The 26,886-nt window shown below is 37.3% G+C and overlaps 1 protein-coding gene across 8 annotated transcripts in view; it reads left to right on the forward strand.

Moving 5' to 3' along the window:
* Positions 1-6,301: 6,301 nt before the first annotated feature.
* Positions 6,302-26,886, forward strand: part of RBMS3 (RNA binding motif single stranded interacting protein 3) — an 834,518-nt gene continuing 813,933 nt past the window's right edge. For all 8 annotated transcript variants that reach the window (XM_056129462.1, XM_056129467.1, XM_056129468.1 and 5 more), the window contains exon 1: positions 6,302-6,952. In XM_056129462.1, the coding sequence (XP_055985437.1) occupies positions 6,878-6,952 (75 nt within the window). In that variant the 5' untranslated portion in view covers positions 6,302-6,877. The remainder of the gene's footprint in view (positions 6,953-26,886) is intronic.

Below are 26,886 nucleotides of genomic sequence, written 5' to 3' on the forward strand. Positions count from 1 at the left end.
TAATACTATGTTGACTTATATCTTAATTTAGTTTTTTTTAGTCCACAACCCATGGTGCTCAGGATTACTGAAATTTTGCTCAGGAATCACACCTGGCATAGTCAGGGGGTTCATATGCAGTACTGGGGATTCAACTCAAGTTACTACGTGCAAAGCAAATGCCCTACCCACTGTACTATCAGCCACAGCCCCACTTTAATATTTTTTTAATTTTAAAATTCGTAATAAACCATCTTACCTTTTTTTAATGTAGGAGTACTTGTATTTACTCAACCACTGATTAGGCTGATTGAATTGGGCATACACTCCACTGTACTTTTTATTTTTTCATTTTTTATAATTTTATTTTTTGAATCACCATGAGAACAGTTACAAAGCTTTTGGGTTTAAGTCTCGGTCATACAATGAAACACCCATACCTTCACCAGTGCCCATTCTCCATCACCAAAAACTCCAATACGCCCCCACCCCACACCCTTCCACTACCTGTGAGGCAGATGATTTCCCCATTACTCTCTCTACTTTGATTACATTCAATATTTTGACACCAGACCAACCATTATTATTTGGGATTTTACTCCAAAACTCATAAGTCATACCGAAAAGGCAACAGTAGACAATTTGTTTTCTATTGCTTATGAATTATAGATATTCAGTAGAAACTTAAAGGAGTTAATAATTCTCATTTTATTAAATTATTCTTGCTTTTATACATGATTAACCTATGAATGACCTATGATGAATGACCTATGATGTTGTGCGGCTGCAATAGTGGCTGTGCAAATTTGAAATTCCGAAATTTTAACCATTAAATCTGGAGGGATTTCTGCCAAAACCTGCCGGGTTTCGAGATTTGTTCCTGAGTATCTGGGATCATGGTTGTTAAGCAGCTTGATCAGGAGCCAAAGAGTTCGTCTGTGGGTGGCGACTTGGGGTCTCCTTGAGACAGGGAGGAAAGGGCCGGCTCCACCGTGAGGTCCTGCATGTCTCATTACTGTGGACCCATACCTGACTGTCCAGTGGCCTCTGGAGGATGGCAGCCACTGAGCCGCCTAGGGGGAACAGTCAGAGGGACAGCATGCTTTCCCCTCTGGGGTGGCCCGATGACAGTAACCTACTGCAGGGTCAGGACACATTTTTTGCCAAAAACTGCTGGGTTTCAAGATTTGTTTCTGAGTCTCTGGGATCATGACCATTAAGCAGCTTGATCAGGAGCCAGAGAAGCCGTTTCTGGTGGTGACTCAGGGTCTCTTTGGGGCAGGGAAGAAAGGGTCGGCTCCACCCCCATCCAGTGAGGCTCTGCATGTCTCATCACTGCGGGCCAAACCTGACTCTCCAGTGACCTCTAAAGGATGGCAGCCACCGGGCCGCGAGGGGGAACAGGCCAAGGCATGAAATCTATTCCCACCTGGGGTGGCCTGGCGCCAGTAACCTACTACAGGGACAAAACGCATTTCTGCCAAAAGCATTGGGTTTTGAGATTTGTTTCTGAGTCTCTGGGATCATGGCCATTAAGCAGTTCAATCAGGAACCAGAGAGGCCATGCCTCCAATTATATAGCTGAGCCGGAGGTGGTTTATGGGTGTGTCTCCCACATACCTAACTTTTGGCCGTTTACTCTCTTGGTAAACATTGCCCCAAGTTTTTGGGTCTGGTCAAAGGCACAGCAGACATTTTGGGATATCTGGAAGTCTGAAGGTGCCATCAAGCTGCTGAAGCACTCGTGGCAAACATACACCCACCCTGTCGTATTTTTTTGAAAATCCGTATTTTTATGCATAATGTTCTTTTTGTAACTACTGGAAAGTAAAGTTGAAAGTAAAGTCACAAATTTTAATAAAAGTAATGAGATGTCAAAATTAAGTATGCGTATGTTATGACCATATCATAGATATAGTTCATGAAGGTAGAATAATATATTTGCTTTTGATGATTATGCAATATGATTTACCCCCTACAATTCTACTGTTATTTTGCTTTTGATCAAGGTTTTGTAACTTAATAAATTTCCTAGAGAGGACCCATATATTATTTGAGTGGTTGAGTGAAAAGGAAAGTAGATGAGAGCCTTGATTTCTATCCAGTTGATCTCATTTTAGGACCATCACTTCTTCACCTCCAGATGGTGAGTTTGAGGCATGATTTGAGACCTGTTCATCAACAACTTGTCTTAAATAAGTATCTTTCCAGTAAGCACTGTGAGTCATATAAATCTCTAAGAGATTATGCTCTTTGATGCTGTTTGTTACTTTTTGATACTTAAGAAATGTGTTGCCTAGTTGGCAAATAGACACAGTTGGCTTCTGAGTTACCTCCTACCCTAACTTGATCATTTAAACAGAGAGCACTACTGTTACAACAGAGAAGAAAGAACAATTTAAAAAATACTATTTCTGACAATTAATATCTTGCTTTCTTAATTGCCATGGCTACTGATATCTCTGAGGGGAAAAAAATAGAACACAGGTTTTACAATTCTCACTAGTGGTAAATTCTCTTTGCATTATTTAAGAAAAGCTTTAAATGTTCAATGAATGTTCTTAGGCTAATGACAATTGATGCCCAGAACATAACAATAATCTACTGAAATAGAATAGCATTTTGGAAAGTGGCAATTTGTGAAGAAATTGCTGATAGCATCAGCACATGCTGGGAACTTGACATATAAGTAGGCTAAAGTTTGGCTGTGGAGTTATTTATCTGGCCTTTCATTTGTAAATAAGAAAGTATTTCCTTCCCTTCAAGAAGGATCTAGGGCAGTTATTAATAAAAGGCTACTGATGCCTTTGCCCACATAGAGGCAAAACTGGCATAAGTAATTTAGGACCCTGATCTTATAGATCCAAGAATGTGGAAGAAACTCAACTGGTTATTTAGTAGGACAGTGTTATAAAGTTTGAGATAACCAGACTTTGAGTCAAAGTATTTGGACAGAATCCAGGGTGCACTAGTAGCTGTCACTTTTTTAACTTTCTACTCCAAGTTCTCACCAAAGGTAATATGATTTGACTCCAGGACACTTCTTGAGCCTCAATTTAGAGTTTCTCCTCTGTCCTTGCCTCATCCCAATCTCCCATTTCTTTCAGTCTCAGTGACACCTTCTTGCTGCTCTGCTTTCCGGATTTTCTGTTATGTTTAGGAAGCTTTTTCCCAGATGCAGGCTGATAGTTTTTGAGCAGGTCTCGTGTTCCATGGTATTTTAAAACTTCACATGCTCATAGTACTGAATTACTGCAGAAAATATGTAGAGGGGATTTACATTGGATGTGGGAGGGACCAGAAGCAGCATGATGGTACAGAGCAAGGGTTGGGACCAGGGCACTTTGGGTGGGAGCCACAATTTCACACTGTGGACTTCCACAGACCACAGACCCAGGTATTTGTGAACCATCTTCCTGATTATACTTTTTAATGTAGTGTCCCGATGGAATGTTTCTTTTGGTCAGTTTGGTTTGGTTTCGTTTCTTTTTTTTTTCTTTTTGGGTCACACCCGGTGATGCACGAGGATTACTCCTGGCTTTGCAGTCAGTAATTACTCCTGATGGTGCTCCAAGGACTGTATGAGGTGCTGGGAATTGAACCTGGGTCAGCTGCGTGCAATGCAAATGCCCTACCCACTGTACTATCACTCCAAACCCAATTTAGTATTTCTTAATATCACTAAACACCACCTTATCTTGTACTGCCTTTTCACATGCTTCTTCCTTGGCTTGTCTTCTCCACCAGAACACACACACACACACACACACACACACACACACACACACACACATACACACACACACACACGCACGCACACTCGCGCGCCTTGTGGAGGAAGAACATGACAGGCCTGGGAGGCTGGAGGAAGGCCAGGTTGCTCCTGTGAGGAGTCAGGGTCACGGTCTTTCCATTGTTCATCGATTTGCTCGAGTGGGCCCAGTAATGTCTCCATCGTGAGACTTGTTACTATGTTTGGCATATTGAATATGTCACGGGTAGCTTGCCAGGCTCTCTGAGAGGGGCGGAGGAATCGAACCCAGCTCAGCTGGGCTGGCTGTGTGCAAAGCAAACGCCCTACTGCCATGCTATAGCTCCAGATTATATATATATATATATATATATATATATATATATATACCTTTATGAGGGAAAAACTTTATTCTGATTTGTGGATCACTATCCTCTGCAACCAGAAATGTTCTGGGTGAAGAACATGTGTGGGTTTAGACTTGTACATCATGTTTAAGAGTCTTATTCTTCAAATATTTATGAAGCACTATTTGGTACAGGACTTTATGACAGCTATTAGAAATAAAAGGTGAGCAAGAGTGATAGAGCCTCCTGTTCTTCCAGAGTCAGAGCATCATTGAAGAAAGAAGCCACACAAAGGCAGCTGTAGTAAGACAAGCATTCTGTTTGAGCTAACAAAGGTGCAAGGGGGGAATCAAGGTTTGGAGAAGCCCTCGGAGGAGGCACTCTCAGTACTAACTGCAGAAGCCTGGCGTAAAGAATCTGAAGTGTGGAAATGGGGCTGAGAACACAATTTTGGCAACAATGGTGGGAAAGCTAGAATATGAGAGCTCATTCCAGTCTTGAAAGCAGTTCAAGATGTGAGAGGAACGTAGGAGGGACAGAATGGATGTAGTTGTCTGTAACCGGAAGTTGGGTTTCTACAAGCCAGGATTTTACTGTTTGAGCTGTAAAAGGCCCCAGAGGAATTCTTAAATCCATGTGATTTTTGTTTGGCCTGATTCTGTTCATTACCATTACTACCGAACTTAGCAGTTTCCATTTTCTAGATGGAACAGCTGAGGCTTAGATAAACACGTCTACTCTGCGGGCTTGTTTATTTTTCTAGATACACTGCTGTCAGGGTCTCTAACAAGTCACCTCTCATTTTCTTTCCTTCCTCCTGGTAACTGCTCTTGTCCAACGTCAAACACAAAACTATGTTACTAAGACAATTTACTGATTTTTCATAAGGCGATGCACATGCAGTCATTTGCTGAGCATCCAGTGCCTTGCATCAGTTTCTTCAAGGGGGACTGGGGAACTAGTGTGTTAGAGACAGGACAGACGTGGGACCTGATTTCTCTGTTTGTCTAGACTTAGGGGACTGGATTTGAACCCGAAAGTATTTATTTGACAAGGCAACTCTGAACTGCCTTGACACAGTAGGGAGAGCTTGAGATTGCTCTGCCCACACTTTGGGCATGCATGAGCACTCCCTGCAAAACACAGCTGGCATGGCTAATTTTAGCATTGCCCGCTTAGAAAAAAAAGGGCCCTTTAAGAAAATATTTTTCTCTCAAATAATTTGTATTATAATGTAGCAGCTGATAGACATGTCAGAATATTACTTATTATCAGTAGGGTAAAACTCTGCCAAGTAATTATGATTTTAGTTCTTTGTGTCTTCTTTGTGTGTGTTGTGTGTGTGTGTGTGAGAGAGAGAGAGAGAGAGAGGAAGAGAGAGAGGAAGAGCAAAAGGGAGAGAGAGATCCATTAAGTGATGGAAGCATTCTGAATCAAAATAATCATAAAGAGATTGACAATGACAGAAACAGTGGCTTTTATGTATAAAGAAGCACTACCTAAGGGGATACATCTTTGATTTTTACAAAATGGATGTAATATAAGAATGATTATTGTGCTGTGATAAGTTTGTCATCGGGATCTAATAGTGAATGTTTTGTAAATAATCTGGGAAAAAGACTCTGATGATATGTTTTCAATACTTAGACATACTCCCTTTCTTTCAAGAAGTAAAAGGTTGGTTTCTAAAGTCTCAGGTTCATCTGACTTTAGCGTGTTAACAGGTTTTGAAAGCATTTGGGACACACTTTTTCCATTTTAACCAGCAAGGTTAGTTGTTCTGCCTTTATTTCTTTTTCCTTTCTCTTTCTTCCCCCCTTCATCCTTTCTTCCCTCCCACGGTCTTTCATGTTTTGTTTAGCCATTTGGCTTACCTTGAAACTTGACAATAAAAGAAGGCAGCTCTCATGCCGGGTAGATGGAGGGAAGGATAAATAATCCACCGGCTGCATTCGAGTTCCCTGGGTTCAGTTCTAGAGGCAGCAGCTTTGCTGCAAAAATCGCTTTGCTATTCAAGATAGCCAGCAGAGGGAATCGGAACTTTGCTTGCAGCAGGGGTTGAAGCAGCTTTTTTTTTTCTTCTTCTTGGAGGAAATACTGCAGCCTTCTGGACTGCGTACGCTGCTCCCTGGAGAGGCTCTCTCGGTTCCACCCACCGGCTGGAAGGAGGGGAAGTGAATGAAAGGACAGGACAAGCCCCGAACACCATGTCACTCTGGGAGGGAGACAGCAGCAACTAAGCTGTGCAAGGTTTTTTTTTTTTCCCCTTTTTCTTTTTCCCCTTTCTTTTTCTTTCTTTTACCTTTTTTTCTTCTTTCTTTTCTTCTTTCTTTCTTTTTTCCCCCTCCTTTTCTTTAAGGTGGGGAAAGAGACAAACAGGAGACAGGAAGCTGATCTACCAGGATTCCGAGTTGTGTTTAAAAGGACTTTGATTTTATTTTTTTTTCTTTTACAAACGCTGGCAGTTGACATCACTACAGACAGCCTGGTTAGAGGAAAACTGCCTCATCCCAAGTGGACCCCGGCAGCTGTGGGAAGGCAGGCAAGATCTGGAGAGGCTGTGTGGGATTTTTTTTTTCTCCTACGGATCCCCCTCCTTCTTTTTTATTTTTCCTTCTGGTGTGTTTCTTTTTGAAATTCTTGCTGTGTTGGAACTAGCGAGTGGTTGTGGAAGACGAGGAATCGCTGAAGTCTCATCAGTCATCCGGACTGTCAGGAATAGTGGTTTAAGAGGAAGCTCGGCCTGGGGCACTATACCCTGTCATCCAGTTCCCTGCCTCGGAGATAAAGATTCAGCTACATGGGCAAACGCTTGGATCAGCCACAAATGTACCCCCAGTACACTTACTACTATCCTCATTATCTCCAAACCAAGGTATGGCTTGACCCACTGTCTGGCAATCAGCGTGGTATCCTTCTGCACTTGGGATGGGAAACAGACAGGCATGTGAATTATTACTAAACGCACCCCCCCACCTCCCCCAACCCCCAGCCCTAACTCTTCCTGCTTTTTTGAAATTAGTAACATACCAATGGAGTTAATGAGGCAGAGGAGACTAAGAAGCCAGCCAGCCTGGAATCATGGCTTTCTCTTTAAGGAGAGATAATAGTTTCACTGGAGTTCCTTTGTTGTTATTTGGCAGCATAAATGTTCCTGAAATCCGTAAAGTCCTTTGCAGATGGACAGGGTTGTTAGAAAGGAGGTCACAACAGTGATTATCAGGCATCCTAATACAATTTCAGGGGCTTTTCGAGTGAGCCGTTCTTTGTTTGTGGCTCTGAAAAGGATTTTTTTCAACTGGAGAGGGCACGCTAGTGTGGGGGTGACTCAAACTTTTAATCGCTGAGTATAGAATGAAAGACGGGTGTGAGAATGGAGAGGACAGCTAAGGAAAGTCTGCAAGTTTGTGTTTTCCTTTCTTTCTGCTTCTTCTATTTTTAAAATGTGCCATACACATCTTATTTCATATTTAGCAGTATCATGATTGCGAGAAACTGACTTTCAGAGCCTCACAGTTGATGTTCCTTACTTTTCAAAGCCCGATTTTCTGTTATTGGTTATCTGTTATTCTGTTATTGGAGGCCCGGGTTTTGGAAGAGATGAAATGTAACTGTTATTAGTTGGAATGGAATTGGTTAAATACTTTAGGCTTTATGTGTGTGTTCGGATGATGTGAGGGGGCTGTTGGCAAGCCCATGTAGCTCGGCATTGGGCAGTGCCAATAGTGAACTTTATCCTGCAGTTCAGAAGGAAAAGACTCTCGGGTGTGAAATCACTCTTCCAATTTGTCAGTTAAATTGAACTGGATTTGAGGGTGGGGGCTGGATGTTGCTATGTTGGCAGAGTTACCACTCTGAATCTATAGGTTATATTCTTTAGGAATGAGATTATTTTACATTGCATTAGCCAGACTCTATGATCTTAATAAATATGCTGAGAGTGAACAAGGCGTGCCTAAGTGATCGGTCCTGTCACAAGGACTGGCTGATGTGATTAGGGTTTGATAATTCATGCTGTGGTTATCTTTCATTTATTCCGTCTCATCAAACAATGCCTACTTGTAAACCAGACAAGACAGCCGACTTTTGGTATTATAGTAAAGATTGTTGCTTTTTTTCCTCCTCTTTCTTTTTCAATTGCTCTGTGATTTGCCCTGCCCCTCCAAGGTCGATTCACATTGCCTTTTGCCTTTGTGAGCATTTAGTTTGTGCTGCTGCTGCTGCTTAAATAGACCAGCCCTCCTGCTCCTGTGCCTTGAGTCTTAACTCTTTGGGGGATTGGGTTGAGAGCACTGCCTGTCTTCCTCAAGGAAATGGCAAGGAAAGGACAACTTAAAAAAAAAAACATAACAGAGGAGCACATATAAAGTCATCCTCAAAGGGGAAAAAAAAAACCCAAAACTCAAGGGTTACATGAAAAATATCAGACATTCCATCCCTTTTAGTCATTTGGCAAAATTTTCCCAAATGTTTCAAAAATTAATGCTTTCTTTTATAGATCTTGTTTTTTACCATGAAGTATATTCAGTTAAACTTTAAGTCAAAATGAATGGAGCTATGCTTTTCTGCTTGAGATTTATTTTAACCTATTTCTCAGAGGAAACAATGTCTTGTACATTGTGTGAAAGACACAGGATGCTGGATGAGCTACATAGTTGAAAAGTCTGCGTGTGTGTGCGTGTGTGTGTGTGTGTGTGTGTGTGTGTGTGTGTGTAGGGGGAGAGTGGAAAGAGGAGGAGAGAGGGAGAGACAGACAGACACAGAAAATGCATTAGGATAGAGAATGAAGATGGACCAGCCAGAAAAAAGGAAGAAGAGGACAGCCTGGGAAATATAGAGGAAGTTTTCTTTTATAAAAAAAAATCTGTTTGGGGATCCTATGTAGTTTAGTGTTGTGTAGACAGGCAGCATCTGGATCTAGTTACTTTCAAGCTAGTCAAAGCCATCAAGTTCTGGAACATTTTTAAAGAAGTTAGATCCATTAGGCGATCTAAGCTGATATTTCTGTAATCAGATCAGGGTGGTAGGGAATAAAAGATCAGCCACTTCACCTATCATGGTAGTTTATATTGGTGATTATGTTGTAAGATTTCAACAGTGCTGTGAAGTCATAGAAATTCTTATATCACATCTGAAATGACAGATGTTAATAACTTTGCTGTAAGTTGACTTGAAAATGTACCATGTTTAGAACAGGGGTACACAGAGAAAGGGAGGAAGGTCAATGACCAAACATATTAGAAATGTGCACACTTTGTATAACATTAATTGTATCTGGTGTAGTATTCCCTCAGTAGATACCTCAGTATAACCTGAAAATAACTGCATTAATTCAGTATTACAGTTGACACCATATACTAATAACCTATGATGATTTTAAAGAAAATGCGTGCTACTTACCTGGTAAGCTTAGATGGAATTTATAAAATCCACTGTGCTTTGGAGTTATAACACAATTTAAAAGAATAATTATGATTGGTAAAATTAGAATTCTATGGTTGATAGTACAAATCATATTCTGATTCCACCATTGCTTCCAAACGAAAAGCAGTGTTCTCTTTTAAAATTGCTTCTTGTCATAAATATATCATACCTTGAACTGATCTCTAACTTCAAGTATTTTTAATCAATCTCCAAAATCATTTGCTGATACTAGCTTTGTGTGCAAAATTTTTATGGAATTTTAAGGAACTTGAAAGTGTGTTATTATATTTATTTAGAAATTGCAAAGATGACGTGATTGTACTACTTAAATGCAAGTGTTAGTTATAACTGATATTTTCTCATGAAACAAGAAAAATAATGTAAATGGTTTCCTGCTGCAAGGCATATTAAAGTTTGAGAAAAATGCGGGACCTCTTCCTGCCTTCTTTGCTCCTTCTCTTTCCTATAGGAGAGCCAATGTCTTATTTTTGCTCCTTAGAAAAGGCAAAATATTAAAAATAAGATAGTTTATTCTTTTAAATAATTTTCTAAATGCTTAAATGAATAGATGAGGAAAAATGTCCACAATACATGAAAATCCAGTAGCCAATCTTTAGCTACATTTATAGAAACATAGCTAAAGTTATCTAGATCTCCTAGATATCACAAATAGGAATATTGCTTTTAATTAAAGAGAGTGAAGAAATCTTAGTAATGTGTCTTATTTAAATAAGAGACATAATGCATTTTGTGTTCTATCAGTACAACTTTGCTATTTGGAGGGCCCACGAATCCACTCAACAAGTTTTAGACAAAGGAGACCAAAAAAATAGTTCATCAGCTTGATGATGATATAGATTTTGGTGTTTGATGTAGTCATAATCTAAGATTTCTTAAGAATTTTGTTACAATCTATTCAAAGCAACCGACCTGTTGATATTGTAGAGATTGCATTACTAGAGCCAGGGTGAACTTCAGCCTGGGTCTGAATCAAAGAATCTGAGATACTTTGAAGGATTTTCCTAGAAAAATTAATTAGTTGAATCTACGGTAGCTAAAAAGAATGAAACAATGGTCACAACTTGGTGAATTAATATTTTTCTATTGAGGGATAGCTTTATGTCTCAAATATGATACTTGTAAAACTTTAGTCCTCTTCCTGAAACTTGAAACGTAGCCTAAGAACACATAACAAGTTCATTCCTTCTTCCTTTTCTACCCCCTTACCATTTTGCTGTGTTTCTATCAGTTAATCCTGTGCACTTTCTACTCACATTGATGTTACATCAGTTTATTGCAGAAAGTGTTTCTGACTCTAGGAACCCACAGGTTTTCTCTGGCTGGTGGTACTTAGATTGTACAGAGTCTGGTTTAAAGTTGAGATCAGGTGTACGGAGTAATTTATCAACTACACACTGGCTCCATGCAGTATTTCTAACCATCTGCAGCTTGGATGACCGTCCATCTCTAAAGGTTCTAGCTAGAGCCCAGTTAATTGTGACATAGGGAGAAGGACTACTTAGAAACTTAAGGACTGAAGAGCAGGCAAAGAAATAGAGAGGATCTTTTGGGGTAAAGGGTGCTCTTAAAGCATGAACGTACAGATCTTTCTAAAGCAAAACAAAGCGGCCTCCTTAGTGCACTTCTGTACATGAGAATGTAGAAAATCTTGCAGAGGGAGGGAATGAGTTTAGAATTTCCTTAGTACTTCCTGCCTCAGATTTGCATTGATAGCCAGAGTTGGGAACTTGCCAGTTTTAAAAAGCCTTGAAAACTCCCAAGTTCTGTTTTCCTTTGAATGGCTTAGACATACAAAACTGGTTTTCTAAAAATCTTCCAGCCATAGAATTTTTAGGTATAACTCCAGATATCTCTCTTGCTTCAGGGGGTAATGTGATATCATGAAACTATGATAAATCTTGCTTGTCTCATTTTAGAATTGATATGATTTTAATTGGTTTTAAATAAGAGTAGAAACAAGAAGGACCCCCTGCTCTTTCTTTTTATTCCCTCACCATATCGTTATTATTACTGAAAATGCTTTTCTATAGCATAGTCATTGTTTTTGCAACACTGTGTTTAAGTGAAATAGACAAGTAAAACTTCATGTTTTTCTGACAGAACAATTCCAAACTTAAAGGATATAGTTTGTCTTTTACTTCTAACAGCACCTTTCTAAAACATTTTTCTTTCACTTTCTCTCAATTTGGCTGAATAATAACAGAATTATAATTCAAAATTATTTCCATGAAATAATAAAGTCTACTTGGAGGCAGCTGTAGAGATAATTTACAAGGAGGGAGACAGGAAAAGAAAAGTGTGTGTGTGTGTGTGTGTGTGTGTGTGTGTGTGTAGTGGTGGTTGTGGTGGGGGGGCTGCAAGTTCATTCTAGGTCTTTCTGGCTCCAGGAATTCTGGAAAGCTTTGGTTCTTTGCACTAATATGATTTTTACACAATCCTCTTTGACATTATCAGATTTTTGGCAGAAAGAGGATTCAGTCACAATTATGCCCATGCCAAATTCTAAGAAAACCAGTTTTTTCCTTGAAAAAAAAAAATCTTTTTAGCGTTGGACTTCTTATTCAGAGTAAATGGTTGATGTTTATCCAGAATTGGCTGCAAGTCCTACATTAAAATTGTGTTTTGTAACAGTCTCATAAGGCACAGCTGTATGTGATTAAATAGTGTAATATCAAAAGCATGTGAGAATAGACATTTTTATGCTATAGCTATTGCACAGCAAGAGTGTGCAGGGAGCTGAAAGGAGACCAAGAGCAAAAATGTGTTCATGTGTTGTAATATGTGAGTGGAGTGGAGGATATATGATGCTATTTTTTGCAGAAATGGGAAAACTGCTGTGATATTTGGTATATGATTTAAAAAATAAGCTTTCTGAAATGGAAAATAGATACAATACTATTGTTTTAAAAAGGACAAAGTTCCATTTAATTTGGAAACTTCTTGGTACTGAATGGGCCTGAGACTAATGTGAACAGAACCTATATTCAAACTTTCAAAGAACAAAAATGAATTTTTCACTTCCATCTTGAAATGATAAAAGTTCCCCCCACCTCGGTTTTAGCTTCTTTAATCTTTGACATTATTACTAAAAAGAAAACATGCAAGTCTCTTTATTTCCTAGACAAGGTATGATAGAAAACACAGAGCCACAAGAGAAAAGGAAGAGGGAGAAAGCAACAAATTGGTGGGAGTGTGACTATTTATTAAAGCACATTTGATAGTATGATATTTGACTTTACATTAATATTGCTATTTTATTGACTTAAAAATTATGTACTTATACAAAGAGACACAAGCATGCTTCTATTTCTTTTTTAAGAGATGTAATATTAGAAACCTCTGGTTCTTATCAGATGCTTTAACTACAATAGTTTTAAAAATACTTGTTCATGAAAACTATAATCTCCAGTTTTCTGCACATTAAATATTCATCAGATTACTAATATGAATTGAAAAATAGTACTTATCTCCAGGACAGTGAAAAAGTTTCTAGTGCTAGCTATTAGATTTTATTTTTTAATTTTTATTAATTAATTAATTTTTTTGCGTCACACCCGGCGATGCACAGGGCTCACTCCTGACTCTGCACTCAGGAATTACTCTCTGCGGTGCTCTGGGGACCATATGTGATGCTGGGAATCGAGCCTGGGTCGGCCGCATGCAAGGCAAACACCCTACCTGCTGTGCTCCAGCCCCTAGCTATTAGATTTTAGAGTTTAAACATTCAGAATATCACACTTCAAAAAAGCAAAGCATGAATAGAGATAGTTAAATTAAATTCTGTATATTTTGCTTCTTTCTTTCAAATTAATATTGTCAGGTAAGTTGTTCATATCTTAAACATTTTCATCTTCATGAAAATTTATTGAGCATGGACTAGATAAAATATGGTATCATATAACGATAAATTTTTATACTTCAGAACATAAATCTAATGATATCAAATTTCAAATGTATAAACAATAATAAGAAACAGGCTTCTGTTTTTCTTTGGAGAAATTCTTAAAGTTATATAGCAATGAATTGGTATAGTCCTCTAAAATCTCTTTCAAACGTATCATCTGTAACATTTTTTTAAACATATGCACATTTTTCCTTCCTCATCTATTAGTAAGAGCAGGATATGACTACTGTTTTTTTTTTCTGTGGAGAAGGAGCGGGGTCCCAAATCTATTTAATAGATCAAATCAGATGCTGCTCTACCTGCCAATTTTCTGGTGATTTGACGTGTTTAACTATGAATCTATATAGCCACATCTAAATCCAGTGCACCCAAAGAAACACATTCATTATTTGGGAGTGGGTGGAGAGCAATCCCCAGGGTGGGAAAGGATGACAGGCATCATTTAATCATTATCATTTCCTGCTTTGTTGTTATAGTTCAAATTCTTTGCCTTGAGCAAAGTTAAGACTTAAACCAAACTTTAAAAGTGACATTGCAATACCTTTACTTTTTTCATCATCTGTGCAGGTTGTATTGAGTTGAAAAGTTTTGTATACCAATGGAAGAAAGTAGGGTTGTCTCACATAGATGCTGACAGCACATTTTTAAATGATTCTAATAGCCAGTATAAATATGGAAATAGCAATCAACAAATGATTACTACTATCTTGACTAGAGTTTGCAAAGTAGAAAGCTTCACAGAACAGGCAAAAAGTAAATAGCTATCTATAATTAGCTAATAGTAAATAGCTATCTATAATTTAAAAAGAGGATATTCTCAGGATTTTAAACAAGAACATGTTTTTTTCCTACATTTTTCTAGCTACACTTGTTTCTCCCATTTATTAGAAGCCCCATTAGCCAAATTCCTAAGTAAATAGAATCCTAAATTTTATTTTTATGAAAAATAAACAAAAAATAAACTAGACTTTATACACCGTTAAATTTATAATGGTATTTTTTTCTTCTATTACAGAAAGTAAAGTATTAGAGAATAAAAATAAAATGCCTGATACTCTAAACTTTAGTGGTAATTATTTTAAAAAATTTATATCAATTTGCTTTTTAGAATTACTTTTCCTATCCTATCATTACATCACAGGAATAAGTAGCTGACATATATGTACACATATAGGAGGCATAGATATTTTAATTATATTTCTTATTACCATCAATATTTTTGATGCTGAATATGAATATTGAGAGAATTTAATGAGTAATTTTGAGGATTTTTATTTTTTTCTAGCTTACTACTGCCCTTCTGTTTATTTTAGTTTTGCTGCTGATTGATGAAAATTATGTGTGAAGGAAAATGGAAAACAGAAAGCTGTCTATCTGGTTCTCTGGAATTGGTTAAGATACCTTAAAAGCTTTTCTTATGTACATATTTAAAACTATGATCAATGTTAGGGTTGGAGTGATGGTAGAGAGAGCAGAATGCCTTTCTTGCACACATCCTGAACACAAAGTCTGGGGTAAGTACTGGGCATACTGGATGTGGCGCAAACTTACCCACCTTCCCTAGAAAATAATCTGTTCATTCATTACCAAGTGAATAATAGTACTCTAAATATAAGTTAGAGGCTGATCTGAGTCTGTACAGTGGATAGGGCACATGCCTTGTACACAGTCAATGCAGGTTTGATCCCTGGCACCATATATGGTCAGTTTCTATAGCTCTGACAGGAGTCTAAGGGTATCCCAGAACACAGAGCCAGGCATAAGTCCTGGATACCACTGCACCTGGGTGGCAACCCACCCCATATAATATACATTATATATAATGTGTGGGTCTATCTGTATCTCTCTCTCTCTCTCTCTCTCTCTCTCTCTCTCTATCTCTCTCTCTCTCTCTCATCTATTTATATGTGTGTGCATGTGCATGCACAGACACATGCACACATTTAACATTAAGGTTAAAGTAACAGAAAACTCATCAAATGTACTTTTTAATGCTTCCCAAAATAGTTTTGGGTAGAGCAAGTATTTGAAGAACTATGTAGAAAACTTGGAATCTTTGTGGTGACGGTGGTAATGGTAATATGCCTCTTTATATTTATTTAAAATGTAAGGATTTCCCAGAATGCTATACAAAAAATTATAGATATGTATAATATTATGTTTAACTCTTACTTGACAAATAAGTAAAACACTTTTTGTTTTAAATCTAGTGCTTTTTTCTGGAAATGGTAACCGTTTCTGAATTAGTCTTGGTCTGCATTTCAATCTTTACAGACATCAATTCAGACATTATCTATAGAACTAAGAGTGTTGTGTTTTATTTTAATTTGGTCAAGATATTCCAAAAAGAAAAAAATCAGTTTCTTTCTCGATTTATTCTAAAAATGTCAACTTTTAACTTCTTTAAACATATTTACCTGCCAAGACAACTTGACTTCACGTTAATAGTGAGAAGAATTTCCTTTCTAAACAGTTCTTGTTCTTGTGTTTAACTTTGGTGCTTGATAAGGTAGAAAAATAAGCCAGAGGGAATAGGTCATTGGAAATGGAAGAATTTTTCACTAAGATTAGTGACTTCCTTTTATAATGGGAGAAGTACAGAGTTCCTCTCTTCTGAACTATCAGAGGATCCCATTCCACACCCTAACAAATATGTTATAATGTGTTGAATTCCCATGTCCATTTTGAGTTTTGTAATAAAATGTTTGAAATAATCTCATAATTTTGTTGTTAATCTCTGAATGCGAATAATCTTGTGTATGTTTTCCTTCCATCTTGTGCTATCATCTTAGCTATATAGTTGTTCTTAAAATCTAAGTGACAAGTTTTCTTTTTCCTTTATTGGGTAGGGGTCCCTCAACTGGTGCTCTAGTAAGTCAAAGAGCAAAATCAAAGTCAAAGCCATCCTTCCTGGTGATTTGTGGTTACCAAGGCCAGCAGTTCAGTGCTCAGGCCTGAGGATGTCCTGCTGCTCAGGTTTGAGTATGAGGGACCAGCAGAGCCATCCTGGCCATGCTTGTGTGCCTCCAGGCTGCACCTGGCATGCTTAAGGGCTATTTAATGCCAGAAATTTAACCCTGGGGGACCACATGAGGCATATGCCTTTTCCCTCTACTAACTGTCCAGCCCCGTCCCCAAAAAACTTTGTAAAGCACAAAAGAATTATCAAAAGGCAAAACAGTAAATATATTTGATGGTTTGCCATGTTTTATAGATATGTCAGCCTGCTGTTTTAGTTTGATTTTAATTTTATTTTGGCTTAGATACAATTCATTTTTCTCATCTTTGTAGTGTGATTGTGGGTTTCTAGGAGAGCCAGAGAACCTTAAAATCTGACCAAATCTCTTTCTATTGTGGTATTTTGGCATTTAAGATATCTCAGAGTTGTAGTAATCCAAAATTTCTGGGGTGGGGAACTTGGTAGAATAGCATAACTTGTTGGAAAATGTCATTAACATTCTTTGGCGAAAATATGTTGAAAGCAGACACGCTGGATTGACCTTTGGCAATGAGAGCAACTAAGAGTTCCAGGTCTGGGTGCCAGGTTCACAAACATTTTTTAAAGTCTTCAGTTTGGTAGAGTTATTTACCAATTGGAAAGAAAAAAGAGCTTGAATATGACAGGTGTTTCCCTAGGCTTCCAGCTTGGGCAGGAGTCAAATCAATGGAATAATATTTTATGGCATAATCTTTGTATTTCCTTCTACCTCCACGTGAGGTTCTGGGTTTGTTTAATTGCAACTGCCTTCTCAGGTCAGAGAGAGTACAAGAATTTAGGTGCTTGTCTTGGTCAAAGCCACCACCTAGATTATATCCTAAACACCAAATGTATTTCTCTAAACCTCACCAAGAGTGATGTCTGATAACTGAACCATGATTAAGCTCTGAGCACTGTGCTGTGTAGCCAGAAATACAAAGAAACAAACAAATAAACAAATAAACTACCCTCTCCTCTGATCCTCAGCATCCATGATTACTGAATCTAGGACTGTTCTCTTGTGTTTCAGAAGTTTTTTACAGCTGCTTTAAGAATGTTCATCTCCATAGATGTACAATTTGAGAAGAACCAACATTATTCTAATAGTTAGTTTCTGGAAAATACAGTTTTTCCAGTCATCACCATCCTCCCGTTGTTCATTGATTTGCTCGAGCGGGCCCAGTAATGTCTCCATTTTTGAGACTTTTTGTTACTGTATTTGGCATATTGAATTCGTCACGGGTAGCTTGTCAGGCTCTGCCGTGCGGGCGAGATACTCTCGGTAGCTTGCTGGGCTCTCCGAGTGGGGCAGAGGAATTGAACCCGGCTCTGCCAGGCTGGATGCGTGCAAGGCAAACACCCTACCACTGTGCAATAGCTCCAGCCCATTTTTCCAGTCATAAAATAATCATAATAACTTTTTTTATTTTCGGTTATCTTTATAATACAATAAAATCAGGATACCAAACCCAGACAGCAGTCTTCTCTTACCTGAACAAAGAAGTTGTATTTGTTTTTACTCTGATGTATATTTTCACATCTTAACATTTATTCTCTTCATCAGTCTTGGGGGGAAAATATTTATGATTACCCAGTGTTTTACTTCTCTACTTAGTTTTTCTTTCTAGCCCTCTAATTTGATTTCAATTAATTTCATGGCTTGATCTCTCTCTTATCTCTCTCTCCTGCCCCTTCTGTCTGTCTTTCTCTCTGTCTCTTCCCCCGTGTTTCTCTTTCTTTATTTCAGTCTCTCTGCCTGTCTCGGTCTCGCTGTCTGTCTGTCTGTCTGTCTGTCTGTCTCTCTTTTATAAACACACATATGTACATATACTATGAAACTTTTTGTGTGTGTGTGTGACTCCTGGCAGTGCTTGGGGGATTGGTAGGGTGTCAGAGATCAAATCCTAGGCAGGTGTATGCAAGGAAAGCTCCTTACCTGCTGTGCTAACTCTCTGGCCCCCTTCTGTGGAACTTTAATGCTTATTTCATTGTTTCTGATTTTCTCAGACTAATTAATCACATTTTCCTCTAAATGTTCAGGGGCAAAATAGTCTTAAAACATTTAACAGACAAAAGCATGTTCTTCCATTTTTTTTATAATATGTTTGGCTGCTAGTTGATGGCAAAGACAGAACTGGTTTTCACCTGAATGAGTGTTAATGATTTTCAATTTCTTTTAAAAGAAAATTATCTTCCCATGACAATATATTGATACAGTAGACTAGGTTTGTATTCTACTCTCCTCTGTTTTCCCTGCTATTCTTAATAGCATTAAAAAAATCTCACTGATTGATTCTAATTTATCTCAAATAATTTTATAATAGTTATTTCTACTGTGGAGATTTTAATGACACTCAAAGCTGTTAGTGATGAGACTGTCAACTGCATGGTAGAAAACAAAAATAAAGAGTGACAGTTCACAAATTTAATTTGAGAAGTGACTTATGAAAAGTAACCAAAAGATTTAATCAAAGAGAGGAAAGATAAGGCATGTAGAAAGGCAAGGGTATTAGAAATTAATAGACATTTAGAAACTTATTAAATTTCAAGACTTAATTTTCTTTATAAATGTAAAGGCATGAGTTTGATAAGTAATGGAAGTGTAAAAATTAAAGAACTGAGGGCTGAAGAGATAGTACAGCAGGTAGGGCACTTGCCTGGCATACAGCTGACTTGATTTGATCCCCAACATCCCATATGGTCTTCTGCACCCATCAGGAGTCAAGAGAAACCCTAAGCATTACCAGGTGTTTGTCCCTCTCTACCACCCTCCCAAAAAAGACCCACATTTGTGGGAAAAATTATTGTTTGTAATGAGTTGAATAGTCGATATTTTTATAGTCTCATTAAAAGCAAAAAATTCACAATTCTTATGAGATCAATTTTTTTATAAAATGGTGTATTTTGTCACATGTAAATGCACATAAAACCTTCAGCTCTCAGTAATTTCCAACACTTGCTCTTATAGTTTTCACTTTCTTCATCACTAACTCTTGTTCTTATAGTTTTCACTTCCTCAATCACTAATTCCTAAAATGGATGCAGATAAGAGACTTATAATTGATAGCTTTGATTGGAAACAAGAAAGTTGCTCAGAAGGTCTTTGAAATGGAATTTTAACACATATTTTTCAATTTTATATGATCTGTGTTTATATAAAATCTGTATATATTTAAAAATATAATCACGAGTGATGCTAAGTTGAGAACAAAGGATCTGGCTTTCAGAGGAGAAAAACGACAGCCTGAGTTATAAACCACCAAAACTGCATTGGCATGAAAATCGCATAATGCAGAGTGCTTACCAGACAACAGTAATGTCTGAGGGCCACTGATGTATCTGGGGACCACCAGAATGGTTGAATTAAGGATACACGGGCTATTATGCTTGTGTACGCTAAGATTACAGCACATTCCTCTATCCTAGTTAGAAAAAACTTTTAAAGGAGAATCTAGATTTCTATGTGGTTATTGAGTTTATGTTCATAGAGGTTCATAAAAGGTTATCTAATTTTTGTTGTTTATAATCCACATTTCCTGCCATTTATTTTACTCACATCTCCTTTATTTTACTTAGAAAGACTGTGTGACGGCACCTTATTTTTACGTTGCAACTTCTACATATCCATACCTTTTCCAGATTGTACTTCCTTGGGGACTATGTCTTTCTATGTCATGGTTTTTGCACTCCTACCTTCCTTATTTGCTTTTCTCAGTCTTTAAGCTTGTTGTTGTGGATTTTCCTTATTGTGTCTTTTATTTTAGTAAAAAATAAAAATGATTCCTAAGTTTCCTTTTCTGACCTTTAGTCCCCTGTGGTCTTAATTTTTGTCATCCCTTTAAAAAATTTCTTTCCAAGATAGGGTAGGAATGGGCTACTGCTGCTTCCTCCTCCTCCTCCTCCCCTTCCTTTTCCTCTCCCTCCCCCTCCTTCCCTCCCTTCCCTATCCCTCCCTCCCCTCCCCTCCCTTCCTCCCTCCCTCCCTCCCTCCCTCCCTCCCTCCCTCCCTCCCTCCCTTCCTTCCTTCCTTCCTTCCTTCCTTCCTTCCTTCCTTCCTTCCTTCCTTCCTTCCTTTATTCCTTCTCCCTTCCTCGAAAATTTCTCTTTCTGCACAAGGTCTCAGTCTTGTTCTTGAAGGAGGTAGGATGGGTGGTTAGGTGTGGATGGAGTTGGGTTACTCACTAACTCTAAATACTCAGACAGCAGAGATGAACTTTCAGAAAGCACAACTGAAAATTTTCTCTAAAAAATGGGAAGGCAAAGAGGAAAAAAACTAATAAAAGGGGGAAATGCTACATGATATTGATGATATATTCCAAGAATGCTAGCAAGAGTGTCAAAACCTATGCTATTTGAGAAGTAGTTGTGAATTTCAAAGTCTATTTGAGTAGTCAGCCTTTGGAACGTGATGGGAAGAGTAAGCAAGTATATGAGTCTATATGGTGACAATGATGGTTTGGTGAAATTGGATAGGCAATCACCAAAAGATCAACTTGTTTATTGTGTTTTCCTTTCTTGATACATCAGAAACTGAAATTAGTATAATGAGCTGGGAGATAGACCTAGTGTTAGGGCCAGCATTTTGTCTTTTGAACTTTTTCAAGATATAAGATAATAGTAATCATGCACCAATGCTGTTATACTAAATTAAAAAAATCACTCTGATTTTTAACTAAAAACATTTAAAGGAGAACTCAAAAAAGAATGTAGAAGGAAAATAAATCCCATTTGGAAAAATAACTCATATAGTTTCTCTAGTTATATAGTCATGTTTAAAGTAATGAAAGATGATGTAAGATGTGATATTGATGTAAATCTTAAAAATATACTCAACTAAGAATGTATGGAACATAATCAATCTACTTGTGGCTAAGAGAACAAACTGGATTTTAGGTTTGGATACCTTTTAATTTTTCATGATGGGCTGATTCTTTCAGTTTGTTTCTCTTTTGTATCAAGATTCATATTATCATTTATAGAAAACAGTTTCTATATGATTTCTCAATATTTAATAAATATTATTATTGCCAAATAACCCATACTCATTGTTTCTAGTGAAACAAAACAGGATATATAATGAAAGCCATTAATAATGTTCCTCAACATTCTATACTGTTGTCAAGAATCCTCATAAATAATGAATATTAATAACAAAATCACGTGACCTTCTTCTGCTTCCTTTATCTTTGTATAAATATACCAGAAACTTTTGATGCAAAAGATAATATTGAGGAGTTTATTCTTACTACTTTTTCAGCAAAAAGCATACTGAGTATCTTCAAACCATGTCCTTAAGCACTTCCATTTTTATTCTTTCATCATCATATAAATTGTTCCAAGTATATTTTCACCATATTTTATGCAAACTTTGTCTATCATAGAGCGAGAGTTTTTCCCTAATGTATTTCCATGATTCATACTACATGTTCAATTTTCTCATTTAAATTTTGAAAATTGAATCAGTGTTGTTCTCAGCAGATTAGCTTACTTTTATATGTTTTTTAAAATTTGACGACTTTTTTATTGCCTAAGTTGATGTCTCTGCTTTGATTTCTAACCTCAAGATCCTTTGGCCTGCCAAAGTGATCTGCTCATTTTTGTTTTTATTCTAAGACTTAAAATTTGCTCCTTTCTGATTAGATAACAAAATAACTGATTGAGAGTTAGAACCCCATACATTGGGCTGCAGCAGAAATATTTTGTTCTCTTTGTGAAATGTCTTGTTTTCTTGTCTTCGTTGTTGTCCCCTATCACAGCATCAGGTGATAGGAAACAACAGTGCTATCATTTTCTTGCTTTTTCATGACTTTCATGTGTACTTCACTTGTATTCCAGATAGTTTTTATCTGTTTTCTTATATTTCAGGATAGGACAACAAAGGTAAAGACATTATGCACTATAAATATACCCAACGAACTAGAGTTACTCTGAAGAATTTTGTTTTATAGCAAATATATTGTTCCAAGGACTGGCACCAGGATTTTTAAAAGCATATTATTATTTTTTAAGTTAATGAAAAATTGCATTTTGTGATAACCCTTATCTGCTGGACTTGTTTAACTATCTGACCAATAGTGGAAACATCATTGCATTGCAGTCGTAACTGAAAACGTGACTCTTGAATATCTAAGTGAAATCTGGTTTTATGCCCCACCCCATATTTGCCCTGTTTATCACTTCCATTATCTTAATTAAGAACATGATAATGAGAAGATAAAAGCTTACTAGAAGAAAATGCTCTATTAAGCTGATAGAGAATTATTCACTAGGTTCTTGTGTAGAAAATGATAGATTATGAAACCTCAATACTCATCTCCTCTGTCCAGGATGCATATTTCTAATGATACAATTGTTATTCACTTATTTGCATTCCATAAAATTTACCAGGTACTTTCAGAGTGTTATGACCAATTCCATTCTTTGGAAATTCAGGGACTTTTCTTATGCTGGGACATGCAAAGAAAGATGAAATTTATTTTTTTCTTCTGATGTGTAAGATGGGCTAGGGTACTATTTTGATAAAGTGATACCATATAGCATATTTCTTTTCTCGATAATACTGACCCTTTTTACCCATGTTTTTAAATCACTGGCATATAATTTTTATATACATTTAGTGCAAGTGGAAGTCTGAAAAGTAATTTAATAATCTGAGATGAAAACAGTAGTTGGGGTCAGTGAAAGGTCTCAGAGTATGTTAAGAATGTTTCTGGGAGGTCTTGGGTTTTAAATTCTAGAATATGTTTTAATGTAGTTTCCCTGGGACTTCCTTTCCTTTGTTTTTTATACTTATGTTTCCTGAAATTTCTTCTCATCACAAGAATATTCAGTTATTTGATAAGATGCCTTGACTAGTAGTAATGTGCTTCACTGTTTTACGAAGAATGCATGCCACTATATTAACATGTAATAAAGATGATAAAATATAAATAATAACCATTAACTCCAAGAGATTGTTATTACTGATAATGGAAAAGAGATGATGACTGAAAGCCCTAAAACTGACTTGTACATGGATGTAATAGAGCACAAATCCTTCTGATAGCTTAGATCAATGCTATTCATTGAAACATTTCTTTGCACTTCCATTATATTTCTCCAGCACATATCTCTGCAGTCAGCCAGACTGAAATCATGTGGAGAGATTTTCTTTTCAATATTTATCATACTTTTTACATGAATTTTTTTATTGTTGTTTTGTGTTGGAAAGCAACGTGAATCTGTCTCGACACTCCATGGAAAATTTACCCTCCTGTCTGAAATAGATCTGTTGGGAAATTGTCTGCTTTTTACACTGCGGTATTTCACAATACTTATATTTTCTTCATTTAAGTTCTTCGGGTGCTTTTTCCTCCTAAAGTGACTAAATTAGAGGGAAGAAGGAGAATCATTTTCTTACAGTCACTTTTAGAGTGTTAACTTCTGCTTTCCTAGAACTAACCATTGCATTTTAAAATGTGTTTTGTAAGATCAGCCCTGGCTCTAGGTGTGATGTTGGATTTAAACTAGATAGTTGACCAGGCTATTAGTTGTGGAATGCTGGCACTGAATTTTGTTTCATTTTTTCCCACTTAACTTTGGGCTTTTATTTATCTTTCAGACTTTCATGCCATTTAGCATTACAGAATTTTAATTTGACCTGTGTTCTATCTTGTTTCAACCAAAATAACTACCCTCATCAAACTTTTCATGTTTTCAACCCAGTGGTTATTTAAAAGGTCTTCTAGCTATATTCCCCCCAAACTGTATTCTGGCAGGCAGCCGGTATTAAGGCAGTATCAGCTGACAGAACAAGTGACCTTTTTACATGGAAGTTGCCGTTCTATATCTTGACTAAAAAACTAGTAAATATGATTGGATGATACACTTTAGGCACTGAACTGAGTGTGTGTGTGTGTGTGTGTGTGTGTATGTGTGTGTGTGCGCGTGCGCGGACACACACGTGCACATGTGTGCTTGGGTCACAGCTGACTGTGGTTAGGGCTTCTATGAGTTTCTTCTGCACCCAGAGGTCATTATTGAAAAGCTCTGGGTGATAATATAGGGTAGAATTTTGGTTGACTGCTTGCAAGGCAACCACCATCCCAATTTTACCATCTCTCTAACTCAAGTGAAGTTTATTTTTTTCCCTTTTGGTTTATCTTGTAATACTTAGAAAAAAGACTCCTTACGAGCTTCTTCGTAATGCTCTTGTTATATAATGAATACTCACTTAGTGCTAGTCACTATCTGGATCTCTGGATCTAAGAACTCATGATTTGATTTAATTTTAAATCTCCAGAAAAATTAGAATAAAATAAGACTCCATACAAGGCCTAAAGAGATAAATATGGTGGGTGGGGTATTTGCGTTTCATGTAGCTGACCTAGGTTTGATACTTGACATCTTACATATTCCTCATAAACCAAAAGGTGTAATTCCTGAATGCAGAGTCAGGAGTAACCACAGATTATCACTGTATGTAAACCCAACAAACAATTAAAAAAAATAGACTCCATTCATAGCTGTGCATTGCTTAGACTTTTTTTTATTCATTTTGAATTCCAAAATAATATTTTACGTTCAGATTTGAAGATAATCATGTAAAACAAGGAAAAAGCGCAAAGGTGAAATTCTCATCAAGATGTTTGACTGTTTTTTTTCCTGTGAAGTATTTGCTTTCTTCTTGCTTATTCAACAAGTTTACTCTCAAGTCAATATTGACTTAACAAAGAAATAGGCCTGAAAATATCTGCCTTCTCCTGCACCTTTGTATATGTTTAGTCTGAAGACATTTCAAAAAGGGGGGAAGAAATTCTTCCCTCTTTTCAGTGTTTGTACAATACTGAATTATAATAATTTAGGCTGGTAGAGTGCCCATTTATTTTCTTTTCTATGGTATATTTTGTTGCTTTATTGTTACATTCATTTTCATGCTATGCTATGTTATGTTTCAATGTTATTCTGTTGTATCATGCTATTTTAGGGGTGAGAGTGGCGTTATGGAACTTGATCCATAAGCATTGCTCAAGGGATTCTGAAGCAGTGCTCAGAGGATCTCCAGATGAAACTTGTCCTGGTTGTGCTCACTGGGTGGTTCAGTGCATGAGTAGAGCAGAGTGGAAAGTCACCAGAGCCAGTTTAGTGATACTCATGGTATCCAGAATTTTACCTGGTAGGGCTGTGTGGTGTAAAAGGTCAGATGTTGTACACCCTTACACCATTACACCTTATGCTGCTCCATGAGCTGCTCATTTATTTTATATCCTGTAGTTATTAAAATGTGATCAAAACATTTCAATTTCAAAATATGAAAATGACAATATCTTAATGAAGGTTTGTGGAGGTAAAGGTAAAGGTAAAGGCCCTCCCGTTGATCGTCGATTGCTCGAGCGGGCCCAGTAACGTCTCCATTGGAGACTTTGTTGTTACTGTGTCTGGCATATCGAATACTCTCGGTAGCTTGCCGGGCTCTCCGAGAGGGGCGGAGGAATCGAACTCGGGTCGGCCATGTTGGCCGCTTAGTAAGGCTAACGCCCTACCTGCTGTGCTATCGCTCCAGCCTTCAGATATATGGTTTGAATTTGGACAAGACAATAGGAGTTAAGTCTTGAACTTAAGGGAAAAGACAAGGCTAATTTGAATGGAATAAACATGAAGGAATAAGTAAGGTTGTGTGAGTCCTGATGTGGGCACACAATTGAGATTTGGTCATAGTGGATGGAAGGGTGTTCCTTCAGGAATACAAATGGAAACATAGCATAGACAGAAAGTTATAACTGGGGGCAAAGTTAAGAGAAGAGAAAAACTGGAATAGATAATAATTCAGAGAGACAATAGTTTGGAAAGAAGACAGAAAGCATATAAGGATTTTAATTTGCCAAAGAAAAAAAGTAAGTGATGGTTTAATTTCTGTGCAAAGAGTAGGTTTATAATTTTAATACTAAATTTTCAATTATAAGTGAAAAGGACAATTGATTTGAAGTTCTACACTTTTTATGAAATTCTCATATTTTTACTGGAGGTATATTTATAAATCTTCATCTAACAAATTCCTATCATAATATAAAGAAAAATCAACAAGCACTTTATATTAGACTTTATAACACAGAATCACAAAAGCTTAACATTCTAGCTGCTAAATATGAATCTTCTACTCAGTAAGCAGTAAAGAAAAATAAAGGAATATAAAAATAGAGGGCTGGAGCTATAGCACAGTGGGTAGGGCATTTGCCTTGCATGCAGTTGGCCTGGGTTGGATTCTTCCACCCTCTCGAAGAGCCCGGCAAGCTATGGAGAGTATGGCCTCCAAGGCTAAGCATGTCAAGCTCCCTGTGACGTATTCGATATGCCAGAAACAGTAACAACAAGTCTCACAATTTGTTGTGAGACAATACTGGTGCCCACCTGAGCAAACTGATGAACAACGGGAGGGCAGTGCTACAGTGCTACAAAAATAGGAAGGAAATCATAAATGAGGAACAGATTCTTAAAAAGTACAAAA

This window comes from Sorex fumeus, unplaced genomic scaffold (assembly GCF_029834395.1).
Source record: "Sorex fumeus unplaced genomic scaffold, SorFum_2.1 ptg000072l, whole genome shotgun sequence".
Classification (NCBI taxonomy): domain Eukaryota; kingdom Metazoa; phylum Chordata; class Mammalia; order Eulipotyphla; family Soricidae; genus Sorex; species Sorex fumeus.